This window comes from Zeus faber (genome assembly GCF_960531495.2).
Source record: "Zeus faber genome assembly, chromosome: 8".
Lineage (NCBI taxonomy): Eukaryota > Metazoa > Chordata > Actinopteri > Zeiformes > Zeidae > Zeus > Zeus faber.
In genome coordinates, this window is record NC_137195.1 from 8,578,106 (window position 1) to 8,602,739 (window position 24,634).

Sequence of the window (24,634 nt, forward strand, 5' to 3'; positions counted from 1 at the left end):
TATATTTATTCATCTTTTTTTCTTGAAATACCTTTACATTTAAGCGAAATACTTGTTTGATTTATTGCGAAATAATAGCACAACCATCGGAAGAGCAAGGGGCGAAAATCGCCGTTTTCAGAAACCTTCGGTCCTTCAACACAACTATATCCGAGACCGTTTGAATGACGTTCTTCATGAAAACGCAGAAGTGCTGAGGTGTTTGACCGTTGGGTCTCGGCCAAACACGACGGGAATGTGGAAAATAAAATGTTTTTTTTATTTGCCATCAAATTATATCCATACAATTAAGTAAGACGCGGTTATGGGAGATGTCCATGAGTGTAAATATCTCACACATATTAAATTGCCATTAATTTATTTATGTTGGGGTTTTTTTTGTTTTGTTTCTTTTTCTCCTGCCGGTGCAAAATACTGACTTTCCTACAAACTGGCAACCCAGCCCGTTTCCGCTTCCGTTCTTTGAGCGTCATTGGGCCGCGCACACACACACAGAGACAGACAACATGGCGGACGTGCTGGACCTACACGAAGCGGGAGGCGAGGACTTTCCTATGGACGAAGATGGTGATGGTAAAATTTATTGATTGCGGGTTGCGAATTAGTACGGCTTTTAGATACGACTTTCGGCATCGGCCTGTGGAAATAGCGCAGCCTTCGCCGGGCGGGGGCGGGTGCGGGGTCCCCCCGAAACACGGGGAGTGCGTGGCGGGCCTAACAAATGCTACCGTACGGGGCTGCTACATGGACGTTAGCTCCCATATGGAAAACACGTTTGAATGGGGAGTAGCATGCTAGCCAGCTAGCACGCTCGTCCCTGTTCAAAGATGTTCGCCGCTTAGCAGCTAACTCCCGGTGCTCATGTTTGTTACCTCGAACTGGATGAATCAACATGTAGTTGCATATCATTTGGAAGAATTGGAGCGACTAGCGACGTTTCTTGGTAATTACACGCACTTTGGGATTGGAAGTCGGATAAACCGGCGCACACGTAAATCCATCAACATGATTTACAGATGATTTACTTGCAATTTGCCACCTTGAAACTGCATCCTTCTTTTTTGTGTGACCAGAGAGTAGGTAATAATTCTATGTGACAAGATGGGAAGCCACTTGGTCTCCCTGTCAAAAGTTGCTGCTGCAACCCAGACCTAACTCGCCACCATTTGTATTTCAGAGACAGCGCGCTTTCCAAAAACAAAGATATCCCAGGAAATCGCTGCTCACACGTAACTGTGGTGGTACAGGGACCAGGATCCCAGTAAAGAAAGCATGGCTGTTAGGTGTGATTTATCTAACTCATGTTTCATGTTTCCCTCCCTCCAGAGAGCATCCACAAGTTGAAAGAGAAGGCGAAGAAGAGGAAAGGGCGAGGCTTCGGCTCAGGTAAGTTTAACACGGCGCATGGATCAGTCCTTTGTATTGTTCTGTCCTGTAGAGGTGCTCATTTAGCGCTGGAAGGTGATACGATGCATGCAATGTCTGTAGATGTCTATCTTATGGGCATAATGAATATTCACTGAAGTTCATTCATTTCTGTATCTTTACTGGTGCGTCACATGTCGCTGCCGGCCTGTTTACTTTTGTTGGCCTTCTTGTCGTCGGACAACATTAATGTTAGCCAGCTGCGTTTCTAGTCGGTTGGACTGGAGACTAACCTGCTTTATCTGCTCTGCCTGGCGCACTTGGTCGGTGACTTGCACCAGCATTGAGTTGGGCACGTGCTGGAACTACCAGGAGAGCTCTTTGCTCTGTTATGCCCGCTACAAGGCGATCTCTGATATGCTCATCCCCTTTCGTGGAAACAGCATAGTCTTTTCTGCCATGATTTAAAAGGAACTGAATAACTTTTCAGCCTCGGTCCCCATGGCATGAATCGCCAAACTCGATTGAATCTCCACGTCGCCTTTATCAAGCTTCCTAGCCAGCCTGAAGTGCGAAGCGCTTTCTTTCCATTCCGGCCACTCCGCAGGGCAGTCAAACTTGAATTCACTCGGTGGGTTCAACTTCAGCATGGCCGCTCACTGCACAGATAGACTACTCTGACACCATGTAATGTCTGTAGATGTGTATCTTACCAACATCATGAATATGCACTTAACAGAATGAGCAGACACCGTGAGTTCGTTCATTTGTCTTTACTGTTGTGTCACACGTATGTTCTCCAACTCTTCCACAGATGTTAGACACGCGCACTTACATTGTCCAAGATAATACAGTGAACAACTTCCACTCTTTACAATATATGCATCATTTCTGTGTTAAATATGTAGTCGTCATTATGCATATTGCATAGATTCGCTCTTGGTTTTTTTACCTTCATATTCATGGCAACCTATTTTAGACACAGAATTAGACCTTACAAACAGCCACGCCATATTAATTTTTCAATATTCTAGCATGAAACGGAACATGCAAGACATGAAAAGCTTAACAATCAAACTATCCATCTTAACTTAATCCACAGCATTTAAACATGAAATCACGACGCCACGACAGTAATTGTGTTGGGACAACTTGAGAGAGAAAATTGGGGGGGTAAACACATACTGTAATAGAACGGTAGTCAGTTCTATGGTTTTCCAATCTCATGAACTGACTGTATATTTGCCTGTGTTGTGTTTTTAGAGGAAGGAGCCAGGTCCAGAGTCAAGGAGGACTACGATACTGTGGAACAGGATGGGGACGAGCCAGGACCCCAGAGGTGTAAGTAATAACCTGTTCGTGTTGGGACTAATCAGTCACTTTCCTCTCAGTCACTCCAATTACGTGGATGCCATTAAAGTGTCTCCAGCTATTAATGGCTACGATTTCAATCCTCTTTAGGTTTGCATTTGAGTGAGCACATTATAGGCTTGAGCATACCACACAATTTTCCTACTGGCAACAGTCAGCCCAACAACCGGCGATTGTCGATTTTGTCGCTGCGGGGAAAGTGGTCTGATTACGGATGATCTCCTTCTCCCTGTGAAATCCTATGTGGGATTATTTTGGTTTTAAACCGGACATCTATTAATTTCCTCTTCCTCACGCGGAATACCAGTTCCTATTCATACACGCATTGAATTGAGCTGTACAGGTCTTTAAATTGGAAAAATAAAAGGACAAAAATCGCCTAAAAGAACAATCGCCGGTTGACGATATATTCGTCCAAACGACAAGGCCTAGTACATTAATTACAATGTGCCATTTAGGAGTTGTAGCAGAGTTGTGTCACTTTATTGAGTAATAAAGCATGATTTTGCTTGCGTTATCCTGCAGTAAAAAGTCTCACAAACATTTCCTTTCGCTTGTGATGCTCACTTGACATGTTCCAACTTGCTGCCACATTATGAGGAAAAAAATTTAATCTATAAACTTACCTCTTGAATATTATTTTTTTTGTTCCAACATAGCTAGAGAGTAGGCTTGGGCTGATTGACGATTAAATCGTCTATCGGTGATCGACTCCCATCGGTCGCGATCGACATTGATGACAGACGATTATTATTATTATTATTTTGCCTGGAAATATCCGAGCATTGAAACTGTAAGTGCAATTTGCGGTGTTCTGAAACTGGAGCGTAGGGAGGAGGGGGGGTGTTATTTTTTTGTTTTAGTTTCTCCTCCAGACAGCGATGTGCACCAGCTCCCCTGCCTGTCTTTTATTTTAGATCTTTTTATTTTCTTTTGTTTCCTACATGTTTTTAAAAGAAACATTTTAAACAACTGGGTTAAGGGACTGTTCTGTCCCCCCCCAAAAAAACCCCTGTCTCCCTGTTGCGATGAGACCTAATTTAGTAAAAATCGGATGCTTTTGTGTAAATGCTTTCTTTGTAAATAAAAAAAATCCTGCACCTCTGGAATGGGTAAGCCCACATTTTCAGCATTAAGCTGTGTTCTATGTGTGTGTGGACCCCCCAACTATAGCACTATACCGTGGGGGCGTTTTTTATTTTTGTCATGATTCTGTGATGTTTGTCCGATACTGTGCTCATCAACTATTATAGCTAAACCTGAGACCATTAATAAAAATCTTGAATCTTGAATCTTGAATGTGATGCATAGGGACTTCTAAATCTGTGACTTCTATTTTGGGCACTCCTTGGTATCAGCAAGTCCCCACGGGTGATTACTTGGTCTGGAAAAATGGTGTCTGTGCATTTATTTATTTATTTATTTTTCTCTCTGTGCATTTCTAATTGCAAGTTCTTAGACAGTTTCTATTGTATTACATTTATGTTCCTTGCCATTTGCCCCCTTGTAGCTGTGGAGGGCTGGATCCTGTTTGTGACCGGTGTCCATGAGGAGGCCACGGAGGAGGACATCCATGACAAGTTCGCCGAATTCGGAGAGATAAAAAACCTGCACCTCAACCTTGACCGCAGAACAGGTTACCTCAAGGTTAGACGCTGACCGGGCCACAGACCTCCGGTTCCACCACCGTCTGTGAGCTTTTGTTAACAGCAGAGGAGGCTGGCACTTTATTGTCACAGAAGAGATTATTTTAACTAGCTGCAACAAACATGATCTCGTATAATTTAATTTATTCACATTATTCTGATGGAGCCTTTGAGCCTCCATCCACCCAGTCATGATTCATAGCAAACTGATTTGTACTTTTAAGTGCCCAGGACCACCTCAAACCCACTCTTTTGCCCTTTGTACTTACATCTGACAAAATAATATTCTTGCATGTTTTGCTCGACAAACTCTCACGTTAAGGCCAATCCAACATTATGCTCGGCAATGGCTGCAGTTACGTTGTAATTTTCATCTGAATCACAAGATGGCAGCATTCCTCTTTTACATAAGGAATAGTTATCCTTTGCTGGCAACTGAAGGCAATCTTTTAGATTGTGAGGGTGGGGGGGGCACTGTAAAGCAGGTTTCGTTATAAATCTTTCTTTGGGATTTATAGCACTTTAAATCCTCATGTCCATAGGATTGATGCCTCTGGTCCTCTATGTCCTGCTGTCTCCCGTAGGGTTATGCGCTGGTGGAGTATGAGACGTACAAAGAGGCCCAGGCAGCCATGGAAGGTCTGAACGGCCAGGACCTGATGGGGCAGCCCATCAGCGTTGACTGGGGCTTCGTCAGAGGACCTCCCAAAAACAAGAGGAGGTGAGGAGTTTGCTTTCGGTTGAATGGTGTACAAGTGTCAAAATGATCACCTCAGGGTATTTTCCTGCATAGGACTTGCGTTGTTTTCTTCTCAAAGGTATGTTTATTTTTTCCTTTTTAAATTGGTCTACGAGGCACGGTATGCCTTGTGCGAGTGATTTCACGTGTCTTCTCGCCGTGTTGCATTCAATTATGGGTGATTCGCACCGATTACACCATGACATGTATAATAAGAGTGCTTTCTGTCATGAATGTGGTTAATTAGTTTGTTTTTCATTAGGCTTGGGCGATCATGCAATTCAATCGTCCGGTCGTACTTCCGGCGATCGAACATAATGTAACGTAGCAAGGTCGTTGTCATGTACCATTTATGTGGTGGTAGTTAATTCCGACAATAGGCTACACGTAACAATGAGGGTTAGAAGAACACAAAGTGACATACTACAGCCCCTGTGTCCCTATTTTTAAACGAGTATTATAAACAAACAACATTCATTATTTATCCTGTACTTGTCGGGAAGATGTTATTTTTGCCAGAGGCGAGCGCTTGTAGTAAAAAGACTAAAGGTGGGCCGACGCTATCTCCCTGTGTCTTCTACATGCAGTAAAGCGCGATTTGCTCGGTCGTCAGCTCATCTCGTGTTGTCCAGGTGTGGTCGCAGACGGGCAGATGTTGTAATAATCCACGATCCATCCAATGATTTACTTTTAATTTCCCCAAGCGCCGTGTTCCCCCTGCATCTGTGTTTGTTTACTTTACACTTGCTCTCGTGCTGGCTCCCACGTGCAGATACTGTAAAGCACCGCGGCGTGAAATATTGCCGTGAAGCAGTTCTGCCTATGATCTGACGTAGCTTCTGAGCTGACGTAGCTTCGGGTGGGGGACCGTATGTGCAGCTGTCCTACCATGTGAGCAATGTATTTGTCATTGACGGACAGCAGACACACCCACTCAGACCATGATTTCTCTGTTTACACTCCCGTGTGCAGATAATATTGCCGTTCTGCGGCTCTGAACTCAAACTCAAATACACCTCGTTGTTCAACATGGAATATGATCCAACGTGGAACTGCCCATTAAAAAAACCCCCAAAAAAAACATTAAAAAAAAAAATCGTCTGTCATTAATATCCTTAATCGTTAATCTACCCATGTCTGTTTTTCATTTTATTATTTCAGTTCATAGACTTATTTCAATGGTTTAAAAAAAAAAAAGGGGGGGGCTTTTTTTATTTTTAACTTTTATTTGTTTTTACTCTCTTTCAGGGGTGGTGGTCGGAGACGTAGCCGAAGTCCCGACAGAAGGCGGCGTTGAAATTGTGATTTCCCGCTTCGTCTGCGGAGGGCGGGAGGCGTCTTGTAATGTTAACATTGTTATCGCCCAGAGAAGGCGTTCGCCTGGGGGTTCATTACGTCACCCAACAAGAAAGGAAAAAAAATAATAAAAATTGTCATTCTAGCGCTTTGGTGCAAGATGTCCAACTAAAACAAAAACTGTATGGTGTCACTTTGTAAAATTTTGTGAACTTAAACCTGGAGTACCTTGGGGGTTTAAGGCAATGGGGCCAGAGTGTTTATTTTGGTTTAATATTGTGGGTGCTGTGTTGGCACCCAACAAATGGTAACCGTACAGTTTTGTAGCTGAAGCTTTTCTTTTCTGTTTTTTTTGTTTTTGTTTGTTTTGTTTCAGGACCACCTCTTTTAGATGTGGGTGATCTATTGGTTTCCTAGAATTCCTTAGATGTTTGATTGATCTGGTTTCGTCATTGTGCATTTTATGCCATTGGATTGTTTTGTTTTACATATATTAAAAAAAAAAATCCACTTTTAAAAATACAAATTGTGCCAGTTGTTTTGTTTAGCCCCTTCAAATGACGTGGAAATTGACATCATCCAAGATGACCTCACCCACGCACTGGTTCCGCCCCATCCATTCTGTCAAGTTAAAGCACCTGTCACTCTGGATGCAGCGGGACAGCCCATAGGCCACTGGGCAACAGCCCCCGCCCTCTATTCTCCTCGACCAACCAGCGCACGGACGCTCTCTACGCTGCCCCCCTCATTGGGCCGCGACTCTGCCGGGGACCGTCGCTCAAGATCGCCAACGGTCGCTATTGGTGCGTCCGGACGTCAATCAGGCGTGCTCCCCTCGGCGATTGGCTCGGCTCTTTCGAGTGGGCGGGTCCCAAGCGCTTTTGGTTGACGTTGTTGTTTGAGTGGACCAAGAAATGTACTTTGCTGCCGTCGGTGGTCCGGGGTGAGGACTTAAACTGATGCTGCACCTGCGGAAAAGTCCAAAAAGTTGACACCCGATGGTCCGAGAAAAACGTAGACATTATTTAGGAAGCGGAAAGCTGCAGGGAACGATGGAAACCTTCTCTGCGAGGCCGCTTGAGGTAAGCCGACAAGGGGACACTCCACTAGCTAGTGTTAGCCGCTTGCTATCCAGATGCGACGGCTCCGTCTACTTCCCGGTAAGAACAGTTATGTGCAATAGGCGCTAACACGCGTGCGGGATTACCTTTTGCACCAAAAGTTGTCCGGCCACTCGGAGCTGACTGACTTATCTGACCGTGTCGAACAGCGGGGCGTTCGAGCTTTATTTGACCTCATGCGATGTGTCTTGTGTGAGCATGTGTCTTGTTCGTTCCAGGCAATAGCCGGCGCCCTAATAGCTGGCACACAGTCAACATTTGGGACCAGCTCCACGGTGGGCTGCAGCGGTGCTTTTTAAAAGAACTTAATGGATTCATTCGTGGCGCAACATTGCAGAGCACTCCCTTGCAATGTGAAAATAATAACGACACGTGCTAAATAGTTGTACGGGAATAACGCAAAGCTCACATCATCTAAAAATGCATGAAACGAGAAACAAAAAACTTATATATATATATATATATATATATATATATATATATATATATAATGAAAACGACTAAGTGCAAATATAAAATAAACCACCTGCACACAAGTAATGTGTTGAAATACATGTTTGAAACAGTCCAGGGGTTACATAATGAAAGTGTCAGAATGGTCTTTCACTCATTCTTATTTTCACTTATTCTCATTTGTCAGATCAGATGTATCACAACAACTTTTACACGTGGTTGCCTGCCTGTTGCAACGTTTCAGTGAGTGCTTGATCGGTTGCAATCTGCTTACACAATATTTATAGCTGCCCTTGAGTCTTTGATTCAGTCGATTCCAGCTTATTTATTCAGCCCTTAATCATAGTTCAGCCTCCAAGTGCTTCACAAGCCCAAATCCGACTTCAACACCATCCCCCGGTCTTAACCCCCATTGTTAAAGTGTTTGCTGCCCAAAACACTCTGGATCTTCAGTTATCACACTGCAGTTAACTACAGACCTGCTTACTGTAGAATAAAACAAGGGTGGTAGGTGCGGGTCAAAATTGTGTTAAAAATACATTTGACCATGTTTGTTTTGCAATTGCTATTGTTAATTTGGTTAAGGGGATAAACTAACATAAAATACTTGTCTGTATAAAGTGTGCAGGCAGTAATTGGTGCCACTACAACATAACTGGCTCTCCACTTCACTGATGTGGCGGTCCTTCAGTGCTGTACTTGTATTGAAGCTGGAGCTGTTTGCCGTCATTTCTAACATCGCACGAGCGGGTTGCATTACGCTTTGGCGTGAATTATTCAGGTCTTGTATTTACAGGATCTTTTGTTTGCTCCCAGTCCTGGACAGGCAGTCAACATGAAAGTAGGACAGAGGTACAAGTTCTTTCCTGCCTCTGGCCTACATGGACTGTTTCTGTTCTGAACCCTCGCACAAATCCCGGTTTAAGGTCATGTTAAGCATGTTATTGTATTTTTTTTGAGTAAAAAAACATCGGACTAGCCAGTTATTTTTTGTTACCATCCAAAGACAAATCCAACAAAGTGTTTGTGCCGCTCTTACTGAAACCCAATCAGGGATGAATAACAACTCCTAACTACAAGCATTGTAGAATTTGAAGAATGGCGGTATTGTGTGGTGGTGGAGGAGAAAGAAATGCATCAGGCCCTCCCACCTGTACTCATTCCTTCCAGTGACTATGCAGGGTCATGTTTGAAATGCGAAACACACAAGTGACTGCCTAACGGTGGCAAGGAAGGCTGGTCAGAAGTGAACTACGGGGGAAGACAGGCTCCAACAAACAGCCTGGTTCTGCTAAATGCTGGCGCTGGTTGGTGGGTTCGTCTCTGCCTTACAGTCACTTTGGCAGGGTACGCTTTTTTTTTTTTTTTAACTGATCCTTACTTTTCACACACTTGCTGATGAAGATGCACAGAGACTCTGGGATCCCCAAGCCAGGCTGGTTGTAACCCAAGAGGAGTTTGTTTTCTTGTAGTAAGCACTCTCTGTCAAGTCACGTGAGTCCCAAGTTTGTGCTGTCAAGTCTCATTATGTACATCCACAGCACTGCAAGAAATGCATGCACACAGCATCACACGGAGCCAAATTTTACACCCACCAGTGTGCAATTCAGAAAACAAGCTTTGTGTGTTTGTCATCACCTTAAAATTATTTGGACAGGTATTCCTAGAGACATAGGAATGTATTTAGACGTGGCTTATATATGTTATTTTACATATTTACCTTAACTGGCTCAGTGACATGCAGCAAGATGTGTTTTTTTCTTAATATCATTGTTCCGTGTTGGTGCTTGTGTACTGTAAATTCTATATTCTTTGAATTTTGCTATATCTTTGTACTTACTAGATTCATTGTGTTTATCAATACCTTTTTATCGCTATTTCTTTCACATCTTGTGCTGTAGTCCTTTCTTTTCTTGCCTATTTTTTGCCTATTTCGGTCAGTGGAAAGTTAGAAGTGTCCTTTTACGCTGTGCATTCAAAGCAAAAAGTTTAGCCTTTTTTGGAGTTGGCTACATCAGCCAGGAGGGCAGGATAATGTATTAATGTAATATTGATGTTATGAAATGAGACAAGATTATCGTCTTGGATTTGGTTGTCATAATTCTGTGATATAGTTGAGTAAAGTAATGCAATTTTCAAACTTCATGAACTGCTCTGATCAATGCTTCTCTCTTGCCCCTACTTGGTCATAATATTCACATTACTAATAGTCGTTTCTCTTGTTTATCTTTTAAAAGCACCATAGTTATCCCCAAAATATTGGAGGACCCTGGAGTGCTCAAATTATGTTATCGTCTTGAAAAACTTGAGTTGAGTTCTCAGTGTTTAGGCCGACTGCTTAAGATTATGTTCTGCCGTTGATGTATTGGATGTCTTTCTCGAGGTGAGCCCATAGAACGAAGGCTTATTGTGCAGTTTGGCCTTGGCGTTATGCTGCCATACTGAATATAGGGTTTCATTGAGAAACCATGCTGTTTCAGCAAGGCAGTGGAGATGAAAATTTAAAGTCCTCCCTTGCCGGGCTCCCCCAAACAGCTGCTGGGTGTATGTGTTTGTCAGGATCCAATATCAGTTAGGCCCATTTGCTGTGCAGCTACTCCCAAAGGGTCTCTCAACCAGAGGCTACGAACACGGTCATATTAATAAGTAAATAAGTGTCTGTCTCGCTAGGTTAGTAGGACAAACACATGACTTTTGTGCCATGTGACATATTTGACTAATGTAATATAAGTAACAAAACTCCATCTTGTATGCAATATTGCTTAAGCTAACATCTCAGACTCACTAGCATTAACACACTTTTAATTTAAGGTGACAAAAATGCTGTACCATACATTCCTGCATCCTTGTCCTGTTCGTGTGTGTGTGTGTGTGTGTGTGTGTGTGTGTGTGTGTGTGTGTGTGTGTGTGTGTGTGTGTGTGTGTGTGTGTGTGTGTGTGTGTGTGTGTGTGTGTGTGTGTGTGTGTCTCTCTCTCTCTTTCTCTCAGACAGGAAAGCGGACAGGAACAGATTTGAAGTGAAATAGAAACCTGCTTCTGTCCCCACACAGCTACAGTGAGACGGTGATCAATAGGTGGCTTGTCTCCGAGAGCCTGTGCGCCCAGACAGCAACTCATAAACCCTTTTGAGCCCCGCCTTCCCCGGCACAGCTGGACGGCTGCCAGCCTTGTGACAGAGCAGCCAGCCCAGCGCCCAGTCCTGTTTGTGTCAGGGTGGAGAGGCCTGGAATCATGGCATCACCCATCCCACCTCTGCCTGCCCCACCTGGTGACCAACAGCTACAGGACTCTGTTCAGACACTTAGGTATACGGTTATATAGGGTGGAGGTTTGCATATAACAGGCTCTGGTGTTGTAGGAAATTATCCAGCCCTACAAATAGCAAAGAAGTGGTTATTATTTTATAGTGCAAGTGACCGTAACTACAACCTTAGACTAGAAGCAAATGATAAAACGACTGTTAAGACTAAAATCTAATTGTCTCATGAGTTTCAGTGTCATCTGCAAGAAAGTACAACCATGGCTCATTAAAATACTTTGACAGGCTCAATGTAAGAACAATAAAACATTCGTTGTGTCTGACAATCCAGCATAGTGGTGAGTAGGGCAGATAAACTTTGCAGTCCACATTCTAATTTACCGTGATCATGATTTTCGGCAGTATAAGGCCGGTGTCCGGTAGGACTTTATATTACATGCCACCTTGGCCCGTGAACGGGTGTTCATTCCTCTGCATCAGCCATATAACCCGAGCCCCACCCACTCTCCCTCGTGGATCCAGGACAGCAATAATCCCACATCGTCCTCACGAGGAGCCTCTCACCCAGGATGACATCACACAGAGATTTGATGTAAAGCTGCCCGTCGTGCATGGTGCCAGGCCCGGCAGCACGTGGGGATTCACATGAGCATTAGTACTACGCACCAGTCTAGGCTACTGCGTGCTTAGCCACTGGCTGGCCCTCACTAGGTTTGGTTGACTTTACACATATGATGGCTTCTTTCTAGACACTGTCTGATGGAGCCTTTTGAACAGACGGCTTTTCACTTCATTTGGTAACTTTTTTGTTTTGGTGGATTGCAGCTTAACTACCGAGTTCTATGTTGTATAGGCTACAGTGTTTGGAATGCCTGCTCGGCAAGTGAACAAGCACAGGGTTCAGAGGGTTGTACACTAAACAAACTGGCATGGCAGCTTTGAAGCCCAATTACGCATTTATAGTACGTGAACATTTTTACTTAAGATTTACCACAGTCAATATTTTATCTTAATTGGGCTGGTGGAGGACCAAAAAGGACAAGGCAACGACAAGAAAATACCCTCAATTTAAAATTATCTTTTTAATCAATACTTTTAAAGTTGTTACGGTCTGTACTCAGCAGCGTTTGGATGGGTGAGGTTTCACCCTTTTTACTGTCCTGATTCTCAAGGTGTCATAATTGTACAATTCAATATGCAGCTTAATGTTTTTTTCTACTTCACTACTTGAAGCACTGCTGAATTCCCCCCATTCCTGGGCTGGCAGATGGACGTGGATGCCTTTTGTTTCTGCACAAAGTCTAGAAATCGATCGAGAGACATCAAGGTGTAGAATATGGATAGGAGTTTAGGTTGGCAGTTCTCCAGGCCAATGAAACCTGTTTGTATTGCCCCTAAAGTGAAACGATTTATGTATATATGTCCTGCAATCTTTCACTGGCAAAGTGGCAGGGTAGCCTTTTAACATCTGTTGTTAATGTGTGCTTCAAGTCGGCTTGGGCGATAGCCAAAATGTTATATCGCAGTGCAGTCCCGCCCGAATATTGCAATACACAATATTATTGTCGTTGTTGGTGGGGGGTGACAGCACTTTTTCGGTTTCATTCAATTACAATTAATACATCTACAATAAAAACACTCTAATTGTTTTCTTTGGAGAAATAATGGACCTTTATGCTGGATCGGTGAGAATGGATCACTCCAACCAGGAAGTTGCACATGGTCCTGTTACGTTACGTAATGTGTATGCGGAAAGGATCTCCCCTTCATCACGTGGACAGTGACGGGCACCAAGCAAGCGCGAGTGACGGAAGTATATACATAGAAAAAAATAAATAAAGGAATTTTAATTATTTCAGGATTCTTAGCGTGAGAAATACGAGGTGTGGTGTGGCGTCAGCCGCAAGTCCGTCTGTTGCTCCCCGTGGTCCTACAGACGGACGGGGTTTATTTCGGCACTGTGAAAATATCGCATATGGTGACAAATATCGCGATATTATCGATGATCCGCACAAGCCTAGCTACAAGACGTTAAAGCATTGATGGCATATTGACATATTAGTTGCAAGTGCCATAACTCACATATCAGATATCCTTGACATGTTCTCTGTAGCAGGGATGGGTGAAATACCAATCCTGCTGTAATAGTTAACATTAGAGTACAGTTCAGCACAGCACCTGCCTGTGTGAGTAGAGGGGGTATCGCATAGTGAAGCCAAAATCACTTTAAGAGAAGTCCATTCACTCGGGCACCATCTTCACTCCCAGGTAGTGAGACAGGACTCCTATATATTGGAATGGGGGGGTCCTCATTGGCCTTGGCATTATGCTTCCAATCATATCTCAATCATTTAAATTTCATATTTGTCTTTGGCAATTAATTGCAAACGCCATATACACCTTGTTGTTTTTCAACTTACCAATGCTTCTCTACATGCGCCATTCAGTGCTCTCAGAAAGAATCACATTATGACATTGACGCATGATCGTAGGATTTTCTTTACAATATGAACACCAAGGTGTGGCAAATGGCGGTTTTCCTGATGCCATATTGCGCTGTTGGTCCCTTCAACTTTTTCAGATTTTCAACTAAGAGACGGATAGATTGCTCCATCAACAGCTTACTCTATAAATATACCTTCTAAAGTATACCGACGGGTTGCATAGAATTAATTGTTTCGTCTCCATTGGCCTGCTGCATGCCTGTTTACAACAATCCGCTCCAAGGGTTGTAAATTAGCACTGCTTGACTGGTAATTACAACGCTTTACTTGAGCGGCAGGCCCAGGGGCCGCAGTCCAGGGACCTCTGAGTCCTGCTCCAACAGTGGGTCTATCTAATCACACTGACAGGAAGCAAAATAACTGTGCGGGACCTACTGCTGTATCGGTTAATAACATAGGGAATTCATCAGTTGCTGTTAGGTGAGAAACATGAGGCCATCGTGTTTTCCAGACACCGCATGGTGCTGTTTTTTCCAAAGAGAAGCTAGGCTAAATTGCTCTGACATATTTCTTATTTCAGCAGGTTGTCCTCTACTAGTTCAAGTTCAAGAGATGTATATGTATGTACTGTACATATACAGTACATACGTCATACATATATGCAGTGAAAAGGAATGTAATACTGAACAGGATTTTGTGTTTTGAGGTTTCTGTTGTCAAAACCATAATCCCCCTCTGCTGTGGACAGCACTGGCACATTCAACAGGTTTTCATAGCAACAGAATGCCAAATGAAATATTGAGACCTAGACCCCATGCTCTGTTAGCCCATGACATCAGCTTTCAGACACTTTGATAAACACTAAGCTATTGCACTGCCCATTTGAACCGGATGAACTTGGCTGTTATTACTACGCTAGAGCAAATGTCAGCAAGGGGCATTTCAGCTAATTTTAGGCACAATGGACTACACTATCAAGTACCCGCACCCTACCAGCGATGCTGTCTTCCCACTCAACTCAGCAGTCAGAACATTGGATTACTCCGTCACAGCAGCGCAGCCATGGGGAGGCAGTTCACTGACCATAAACAAAAATTAGATCAAGCACTGGCAAGCTACGCAAGAGCATGATGTCATTTCATTAAATCACGCACGCACACATTTCTTTGTTTAATTGGAATGCAAACCATTTTTTGATGTTCATGTAATTGGTCATCTGGATTGGAGATGCCTTTAGCAATAGTAGTTTCTATTTTTGGAGCATGATTCTAGGGAAACTATTTTTAGATTGTGTAAAAACGTTTTTTTCATCTTATTTCTGCACCTCACAGATTAAGTGGTGGATTTCTGTACCTGTTGGAAGCGGTGTGAATAATGCCCTATTGAGACAAGACAATATTTGCCCGGATCCGGCTGTGCCAGACAAATGTCTTTGCTTGGGGACAAAATCCTCCTTATTGCCACCTCGCAGCGTGCTCCCGTCACTAGTGGTCGACCAATAGGGGTTTGGGCAACCGATGGCCGATGTATAATGCCGATATCATGTTATATACACAACAACAATTTAATAATTACAAATGAGACCCAAATTGCTGAACTTACATGAACGTTTAATTAACACAAATGTTATTGTCTGCAGCGCACTTATTTAAAATAAAAAAATGTATCAACTAAATGAATATTCACAGGTCATCAAAAAACTGAATTTGTGAAAGAAAAATAAATTATGATAAACGATTAACATATCAAAGTCTGGTCGGGAAATGAAGTCTCCCCGTTACAGAGGTGCAGGATTTATTATTTACAAGTAAAGTATTTACACAAAAACATCAATTTTTTACTAAATTAAGTCCCATAGCAACGGAAAGCAACTGGGAGACAAGAGTGACAGGGCACAGGACAGCGGGGACACACGGGCAGGCACTTGCAGAGGGGGGAGGGCTGAGGGTGCCCGAGCACCTGCCCCTTGACGTCCATTGTGCCCTTTTTATGCGGCCCCTTTCTTTGTCTTTTATTTTTTAAATGTTTTAAAGCATGAATAGGCGTCCAGGTAGCGGATTTCCGCCTTCGGGATGCTGCGATGGTGTGCTTCGTGCCCGTGATCTGCACTCCGCTAGGCGCTCCATTCCCTTATTGAACCAAAACTCAAAAGAACTTTGTGTTTAAAAAAAAAAATGTTTAATTCAAGTTAGGAAACGCACAAAAATAAATAGATCTACAATAAAAACACAGAAAAACAGGAATGAATGCATGGTGCAGCGCTGTCTGGCTGAGAAAAAAAGACTCCAGTCCAATTCTCTGAGTTAGGTTCACGTTTTGCCTCAAATGGGAAGTATATTCAAACAGCACTCCTGCTGTTTTCTTTCAAAACCGGTGACAGAGGCGCTGACTTGCCATCTTTAATGAGTAACACCATAACAAATGAATGAGACAGTGGAGACAGTGAGTGAGGGAGAGGAGGCGGGGCTATGTGGGCACCGCAGCAGTGTATGTGTGTTTGTGACTCGCTGTCGGAGAGAACAAGAAGCTGCTGCTACCGGTATTTCGGCAGATGGCAATTATCTCAAAATGCGCAAATTCACCACCACTCGTATGGTTAGGACAGGTTTACAACACACTGGTACCTGTCCCAGACTTTATATTGAGATGTCCCCGAGCTCCTGGGGATTTCAAGAATGCTTGAAAGCCTCAGGAGTTTGGGGACAAAGCTTGTGTAGTTTGAAATAGTACCGGGAGCTCGGGGACGAAAAACGCAACGAACAAGCCAATGAGAGCCCGAGAGAAAACCAGGGGATGAGGAGTAATATACTGTAGATGTGCATATGGAATGCAGTGAACTAAAATAAAGGAATATTAGCTATTTACATTGCACTTCACTGTTTATGACTTGAATTTCTCATAATGATATATTTCTAATAATTTACCTCCAACTTCAGAAGTAATCAATGCCAATCCATGTCTGCATCCCCCCACCCCTCCAAATTTACGTAATGTCCTTTTTTTTTCTTTTTTTTTTTTTGTCGGCACAAAATAAATGAGCAGCTGCAACAGCATGCTTGTTTAATATAAAGCTCTATTCGTTTTTAGTTTCATTTACTTTTGGCAAAGTCACATGGAAAAAAAAAAACAACTTGTCTTGTCAAGTCACCAAGATGCAACGAAACAGCTCAAATTTCCAGTTGAATTAAAGATGTTGCTTAATTTCATGCCGATAATGGATTTCCTTGTGTGCTAAGCTTTCTATGCCTCTGAACAACCATAGGGATGTGGCGGCAGCATGAGGAAAGTATGGCTGGGCAGATTTTTCAATGATGACAGTCACAGGATCAGCTCTGAGCCAGCTAGCTGCAGCCAGATTGGCCTGCGGAAGGCTGGTATTGCTGTGGAATCTCTGATGTCAGCTGTGTGTGTCTGCCTGATGCAGTGCTCCAATCCGCTGGTTGGTCCCTCCCCACTCACGACATTGTAAAATTTATATGGTTCATTTCATGGGCAACGAGTCAGTCGAACCCCTCACTCTGATTTTCACACTGTTTTTCCCTTTTTCAGACTGAAGAACTGCATTACATTTTGGGGGATCTGGGCTTTCATGTTGTACATTGTTACTTCCCTTTATTTTCCAGTTTGTTGTGGCATACAGTATATCAGCTATTGGAGTGAGATTCGGGACATTTTCGTCTGACAACCTATATAGTCCACCATCTAGAGAACGAGTAATGTGTTTCAATGCAGCGCAGTGTTTGTCTCTGTGTGCAGTCATACCCATTCCACACATCGATGGTAGTCACGCTTTAATTAGGTCTGGAATGTACGTACATACTCCATGTTTTGCACTGCAAGGAGTTGTCAATCCTAAGAAGTTGTTAAATTCTGCATTCATTTCAAAACTAATTGGTGCCAACTTTTTTTTTGTTTGTTTTTGAAGCATAGCACACCTGTCAGTACAATGAGATCCATTTTACTTGCTTACCATATCTCAGATAATAAATGACATGTAATGCTGACGACTATTCTGTATTGACTCTTGCACTAATTAGATTTGCTTTACTTTTGCAAGACCTGTAAGAAATTAGACCTTAAAAGATTTCCTTCCAGCGAGGGCTGGGCCTGCAGTGAGAGATAAGCAATGTCCTTATTTGGATTGGAACGATTATCAATTCTCCTTGTTGCGGCCATATTTGGCCGTAGGTGCTATGTCCAGCTTGGGCTTGAGTGGTCTTCGATTCGGATGAAGAGGCAATTTTTGTTTGCTCATGGACTAAAGCCGTGTGCTCTTTTCCCCCCTCATAATTCCATTATTTTCTAGCTCTGCAAATGTTCTAACATGCAGCACTTCAGTGGGTTTCATTGATTTTTCTCCAATGACCAACTTGCTGGTGTTCTCACAGAAATGTGCAAGCACCAATTTACTATATTGATTTCTTGGATGTAAGCCGGCAACAAACCAAAATCATTAGCCCTTTTTGTCTTTACAGGGCAAGCACATTTTGTCAGTAAAATGGGAAAGCATTGATGCTTCCATTAATGAGTGTTTTACAAATGGGGAACCGTCATCACCCGCAAGTTTACAATAAATGAAAGGCCAGTATTTTTGCCGTGTTTGAGCAGTTCCTCAGTTCCAGTCATTGCCATGCCTTTTTGAGGGATTGTAGCACCAAAAGTTCAGGTTTCAAGCTCTTGGCGAAACCATACTTTCACCCCCACTCACTGTGAAATAAAACCCTTTCTTCACACTTGTTCTGCCTCCTTGTGAGTGACCGTCTATGGCCTGTGCCAACAAGTCTATCGAACGATTCCACTATCAATGTTTATTGAAATGTCCTCTACTAAAAAGTTTTGAGTACCCTCTCTTCCGCTCTCCATTATTGGTGCTCGCTAGTAGCCTAGTGTTGGTGAAAATCTGTTTTGTTTATGGATGGACGCAGTAGTGTTGTTAATGCATGGCATTCAATTGCTAATTGCAACCCTGTTTTCAGTTTTGGGGAAAAATTGAGAGGGAAATCAGGAAATTTATTTGGCTGGAGTTGATATCTAAGTGCTGTCTAAATGCACCTGCCTGGAGTGATTTAACTGTGTTAAGGAGGCGGTGTCTCCTGGTGTAGTCATCCCAACTGCTCTGATTTCGATGCTTATCGTATGCTGAGGCCTTATGCAACCCTGCTCTATTTGATGGAAAGAAAAGCGTTGAGCTCAGACACGACGCATCCATCCATAGTTCAAAGATGTAGAACACAGGATGCAGGAAAACATTTTCAGAATTCAGCATACTCTCACTGAGCTCTGGTGTGTCGTCCACCTCCCCATTACAGCACTGTCATTATCACATTCCCAGCAAGGCAATACCAAGGATTAAAAAATCTGAACGTATTAATTAAATCAGAAAATTTAATTAATTTTGCAAATCAGCAAAAATTAAGGCCTTTTTAAAGACCACCTCCAGCCTACTTGGTGTTCTGCTTTCCCTGTCAAGATTTAGTAATTGAACTTCATTAGCAATACTGTGATTAGGAATGTTAATAATTTATGATGTTAATAATTAACCCTCAACGGACAATCAGCATTTTGACCGAATAATACTATTTAGTTAAACAGCTAAAAAATGGATAAAAAAAAAAAGTTTGTTGTATGGTTAAAGAAAAATTGGCAAAATTTCACAATCTATTTCTTAAAGTGTGTGTGTGTGTGTGTGTGTGTGTGTGTGTGTGTGTGTGTGTGTGTGTGTGTGTGTGTGTGTGTGTGTGTGTGTGTGTGTGTGTGTGTGTGTGTGTGTGTGTGTGTGTGTGTGTGTGTATTTAATTTTTTTGCTGGCGAATGTTCCAGGAGTATATGAAATATAAACACAATAATCATTATTCCATCCTATGTTCAAAGGCTTTTCAGTTGTTCGCTCGTCAATCGACGCTGGTCCATAAAACATATGGGGGATTTCTATGTGTTTGTCTGATTGTTATTAATTATTTTTAATGCTGTAACCGACTGAGAATTTGTCAGTCAAATCGGATTTGGCTGTTCAATGCGAATATTCGACGGGGGGGGCACAGGGGCGCAGAGAGGAGGGGCACAAGTTCCTCTGTGCCGATCTCTGTTCCTCCAAATAAAACACCTAAAAACAGTGGAAACAACTTTAAACTGTTTTGAGTTGTTTATTATTTGGGGAACAGCTCCGGGCGCCGCTAAATGGCAGCTCCGAGATACGTCAGTTACTAGGATGGTAAAATGCAGAGAAGTGCATTTCGTTGCCTCAGTACTTGTAGTCTGTGCAATGACAATTAGTTGAAACTAATCTAAAAAAAAATACGGAAGGGCTCCTTATCTCTCTACAATCCCACGCAGATATTGAAATATATTTATGATTCTCCTTATTTATAATTATAATTCCAGTCCAATAAAAGTCCAATAAAAAAAGACTGTTGTTTTTTTTTTTTGCTAGGGACAACTGAAATAATATTTTAATATTGCCAAGATAACGGTTAATGATCAGTTAAGGGGTCAGCTATCGGGCTGTCGATGGTCGGCTATCGCCATTAAAAAAAAATCTAAATTAGCATCCCTAACCGTGATAAATTATGATTCTCATAAACAAGAGACTGCTAGTTAGTCAAATTGGACAGAACAACCACTCAAATAAGTATAAAGGTGGAGGACTTTTCCACGTAGATAGTTGACTCTCTAAATCAGACTTGTTGTCGGTTGCAGGATGCAGCCACTCAGAGTATGAAGATAACGCTTTTATTGCACAGTGTGGGCATTCCCACTCACTGTGTCATGTTTTGCATTTCAGCGTTTTAAGGGCTCTAAATTTTGGTGCAAAATTTTCTGTGAAAAATGTATTATATAACAGAAATGTATCTATTGCAGCAGGAGAACAGAAAAACATTTAATTGCTGAAAATAATGTACAAAAACATCTAATATCCAATAGGTTTATTGGAAGATTCTGCGTGCGTATCAATCCAGAATAGGTTGTTCTGAGGTTGTTGCCAGTTGCAGGGAATAATGGCAAAAAGTTTACAAAATCGCATGTCAAATTATTCCTAAATTAGACTACAAATGGCATTCAAAATGCCTTAAAAACCAGAAATGGTCTCAACCAAAAGCATGACTCTGAGTCTCCCTCCCCCCAAATACATTTCATGTTTCGTCCATCCCCGAGTAAAGCCGAAATCTGCTGACATGTGCAGCGGTTGCATTATGCTGCTGTGTTGAGCTGAGTCGCAGTCTTCGGAAACCCGAGCAGGACCTGGGTTGAGGGCTCGATCTCCCTCTGCTCCTCCGTCCGACCGCGCTCAGCCTCCCCACGTTATGTAACGAGCCAGGGCTGGCTGGCCGGCCTCACAGGCTAACCAGATTACCACACTCCGCAGATCAAGGCGGTCGAAGGACAGTGATCTCGCCACACCTTTTTGTTTTTTTTTCTCCTTCTGTTTTTATCCTCCTCGGGCTCACTTCAGTATGACGGTGTTTACCCACAGGACTCACTGTTCACTCATTGTTCCCGGCCCTGTTTCTGGAGGACGGAAGAGAACAGGGCTTTAACCGGCTGAGATTTATAGAGACAACACGGCCACTGTTCCCCGCTTTTTTGTTTGTTTGTTTCTTTGTTTGTTTTTTTAATCTGAAAGACAGTTGCCAATGTGAACATAATTAGACATTGGTTGTCAGTCGGAAATTAAACACTTGACTGTTTGGATCTGGACGCCAAACAAATCATTCATAGGAAGACATTCATTTCCTGTCCCTCAGAATTCATCCGATTGGCTTGTGTCCAAATGTTGGCATATTCCACATTTTTAAGCCACCTTCGGGTAGGGCCACATTCATCATCTCCAGCACAAATCTAACCTGCTCACCGCCTTCCTGTTTGCTTGCCTTAGGCCCCTTATCTCATTACTCATATGAGACGTTATAAGGGTTAGGGGTGTGCGTTACGTTCCTTGGGATCACAGGAAAGGTTTGTGTGATTGAGCGAAAATAGAACTGACACATATATAGACCTAGTCATCCGACAAGCCCTGACCATTAAAGGGAACAAAACAACTTGCCTATCCTCGTTCGGCGATGACGGCTGTGCAGATGACAAATTGAGGTTTTTTTGTATTGTGATTCGGAACGAAGTATCTTAAGAAAATACAGAGCTTCACCGCTCGTCCCTCAGGCATCAGCAGCGCTGCCTATTTAAACAGGAAAGTGAAACTTCATGTCTCACATGATAAATATAAATGTATAAATGGCTGAATGTAACACAATGCATGCACTGGGATGTTTTACTGTTGGCCCTCTACTAGGGGTGTCACGGTTTTCCAAACCCACGATTCGATTTGACTTTTGATTTTAAGGTCACGATTTGATTAGATTTTCGATTTAAACTTTTTTATTTCAGCACTGACGGCTATGCCATTGTTAGACGACCGAGTCTTGATCTGTAAAGAAAAAAAAACTTGTCTCTCAATAAGTACCTTTTTATTTGAATATTCAAAATGATAAATAATAATAATAAAGAAAAATATGAGAATATATAAACAACACAGCTAAACAGTTAAGAGTTTTAGCAAAACCAGACATTAGAATAAACTGAAGTTTATAAGGTATATACACATACATTGGTGTACAACATGTATAAGTTTCTGTGGAAGTCTCTATCCACATGTAGGGGTTTAGGGAGGGAGACGGAGTCATTCCGGCAGTGGAGCACCGACATGGCGCGGACTTCATTCATGCTGGTAACAGAAAGGCTCGCTGGCACAACAGAAAGATAAACTTAGAACGGATTGACAGTGTTCGTTTTGCATGGACGTGCTCTGGACCGCAGGCGTTTCCGCGCCTCAGCTCCACACTAAAAGACAGAAGAACCTTTAAGAAGACTCTCCCAGCCGGGTCCCACCAATCAGCGCTCAAGAGGCTGATTGGGCAGACCCGGAAAAGCAGCTGCGATAGCTAGGCCAGCCCCGTCCCCTGCAGACGTGGCTTAACCACGCCCCCCTCGCCTGCCACAGTTACTAATTACTCTACTTTTAAGTTACTCACCAAAATAAGGGCAAAAAAAACGGATGCTATTTTTTGCCGGACAGGAACACTGGTAGTAAAAGGCAAATTACTACCTGCAGCTCCGCAACTCCGATCAGAGCGATCTTTTCTCCAAACAAAGCAAATAAAAACTCTAGATATTTTTAATTTACTCGATTTCCTGCTGCTCGGCTGTTAATCCGATCGCTCCTGAAAAAAATCCCGCCCGTGTTCTCACGGCCCGGTGGCAAATACCTCGCGGCCCGGCACGGTGCGTGAGCCGGCGGTTGGGAACCTCTGCACTACAGGACATTCCCTCGGTGATTGTCAGGGTTTATTTCCCACTTTCATCTCCACATCTGTGAAATTACTGGACATTCTGATCAAAGGTGCACTCTCCCTCGTAACACAGTGAAACGCCAGAGGAGAGGGTAAGGCGTCGGTGCGTCGTGGTCTTGGCACCGTTACCGGGAATATTTCTCTCTAATATCAGTTTACTCTGCAACAAACTGGATGAACTTATATTGAAGTTTATTGTTTTTTTTGTTTTTTTTTGTAACATTCGAATTCTATTTGAATTCCGTTCCTGTGGCCCAAGTGCCAGGTGGGTTGGTGCGGTGTGCGCTGAGGGACGCGGCACAGTGGATCCCTCCGCGGAGCCGACCGCAGCTCTATAAACTCCGAACCAAATTACATGAAAGTCGGTTCGGAGACGGGCGAGCCACAGTCGACATCCCCAAGCACACACTGCATTTGTTTACCGGCGGATCTTGACCGCCCCAATATGGCGACCATGACAACATTACCCGCAAAATACGGGGAGAATTGCGAACCTGCTTGTGATTTCGAAGTTCAAAATCGAACATTCATTTTGATCAATTTTCGATTCTGAATCGGAGTGGTGACACCCCTACCCTCTACAGTATTGTTTATAATGTGGATCTGTCAAACGTTTGATAAAAGTGAGGTCATGTGGTAATCAGAGGATCCCTGTAGTCTTTCCAAACTCATAGTCAAAATGCATTTTGTTTATATATATTGCAGTATATTTCTTTAAATGCATACGTATTCCTTAAGGGCAGCTTATTCCAGTACAGCTAGACCCAGTGTTGATAATTATTTAGGCCATAGCAGATTCAGTGACTTGGATAAACACGGATAAACAGTGGGATACAACAAATCAATCGGATGAGTTCCGGTAATGATTTCTTTAAAGTAGGCTACTTGCCTTGTTCTCCCCTAACCTTCTGTGGTCTTCATCTTCTGCTGTCATCACATTTCACTCTCATTTCCATCGTGAGTGCTCTAGCGCAGTGAGACCTTGCACTAGCATCGCTGCTTTTACGCCAACCATTAGACGGGCTAGAGTTCAGTTTTCTTGGCTGGGTCCCAAGGTGGTACCAGGGCCGTTGTGTTAAGTGGTTACCGCCAGTGAGCTCAGAAGTCTGAATACACTGTGGTCGTCTTTGTCTGTACATTAGCCACAAAACTGTGGTGATTGATAATCCTTGTCCTCGTATGACATAATCGGGCTTAGTATACCTGTAACAGTCACTGAGCAAAACAAAATGCGATTCACACCAAAAGAAAAAGGCTGTATAATTATAGGCTACATTTTGCATGTTCAGTAATGCATTTTATAGCATGATAGCTCTTCCCAGTAATCCAGCAATCATGGAGGGATTGAGTGTAAGCAGTAATGACTTAGCTTCGCTTTTACCTCACCCCAGTTTGATCCCCGCCTTAGGTTTACAATACACCTTCTTTAGGAATTTAAGACTGTTGACTGTTTTTGATATTTCATGCAGTGGCTTTTTCAGATCATTTAAAATCCCAGGGGCCTTGTTGTGGGAAATTACAGCTTGGCTGAAAGTTGCAAGGCTCACTTAGTATTCAGATGTTTTTCAAATGAGCTTGGCACATCACACTTCTCTCATG

At 42.9% G+C, this 24,634-nt stretch overlaps 1 protein-coding gene across 2 annotated transcripts; it reads left to right on the forward strand.

Moving 5' to 3' along the window:
* Positions 1-478: 478 nt before the first annotated feature.
* rbm8a (RNA binding motif protein 8A) lies at positions 479-6,943 on the forward strand. Of its 2 annotated transcripts, none has more exons than XM_080005869.1 (6): positions 479-567; positions 1,327-1,386; positions 2,629-2,706; positions 4,247-4,383; positions 4,967-5,103; positions 6,370-6,943. In XM_080005869.1, exons 1-6 carry the CDS (start codon positions 507-509, stop codon positions 6,416-6,418), a joined length of 522 nt encoding a protein of 173 aa, XP_079861995.1. In that variant the 5' UTR covers positions 479-506; the 3' UTR covers positions 6,419-6,943. The 2 variants fall into 2 exon arrangements, with proteins under 2 accessions (XP_079861995.1, XP_079861994.1); XM_080005868.1 differs by having other exon boundaries at positions 480-573.
* Positions 6,944-24,634: the final 17,691 nt, after the last annotated feature.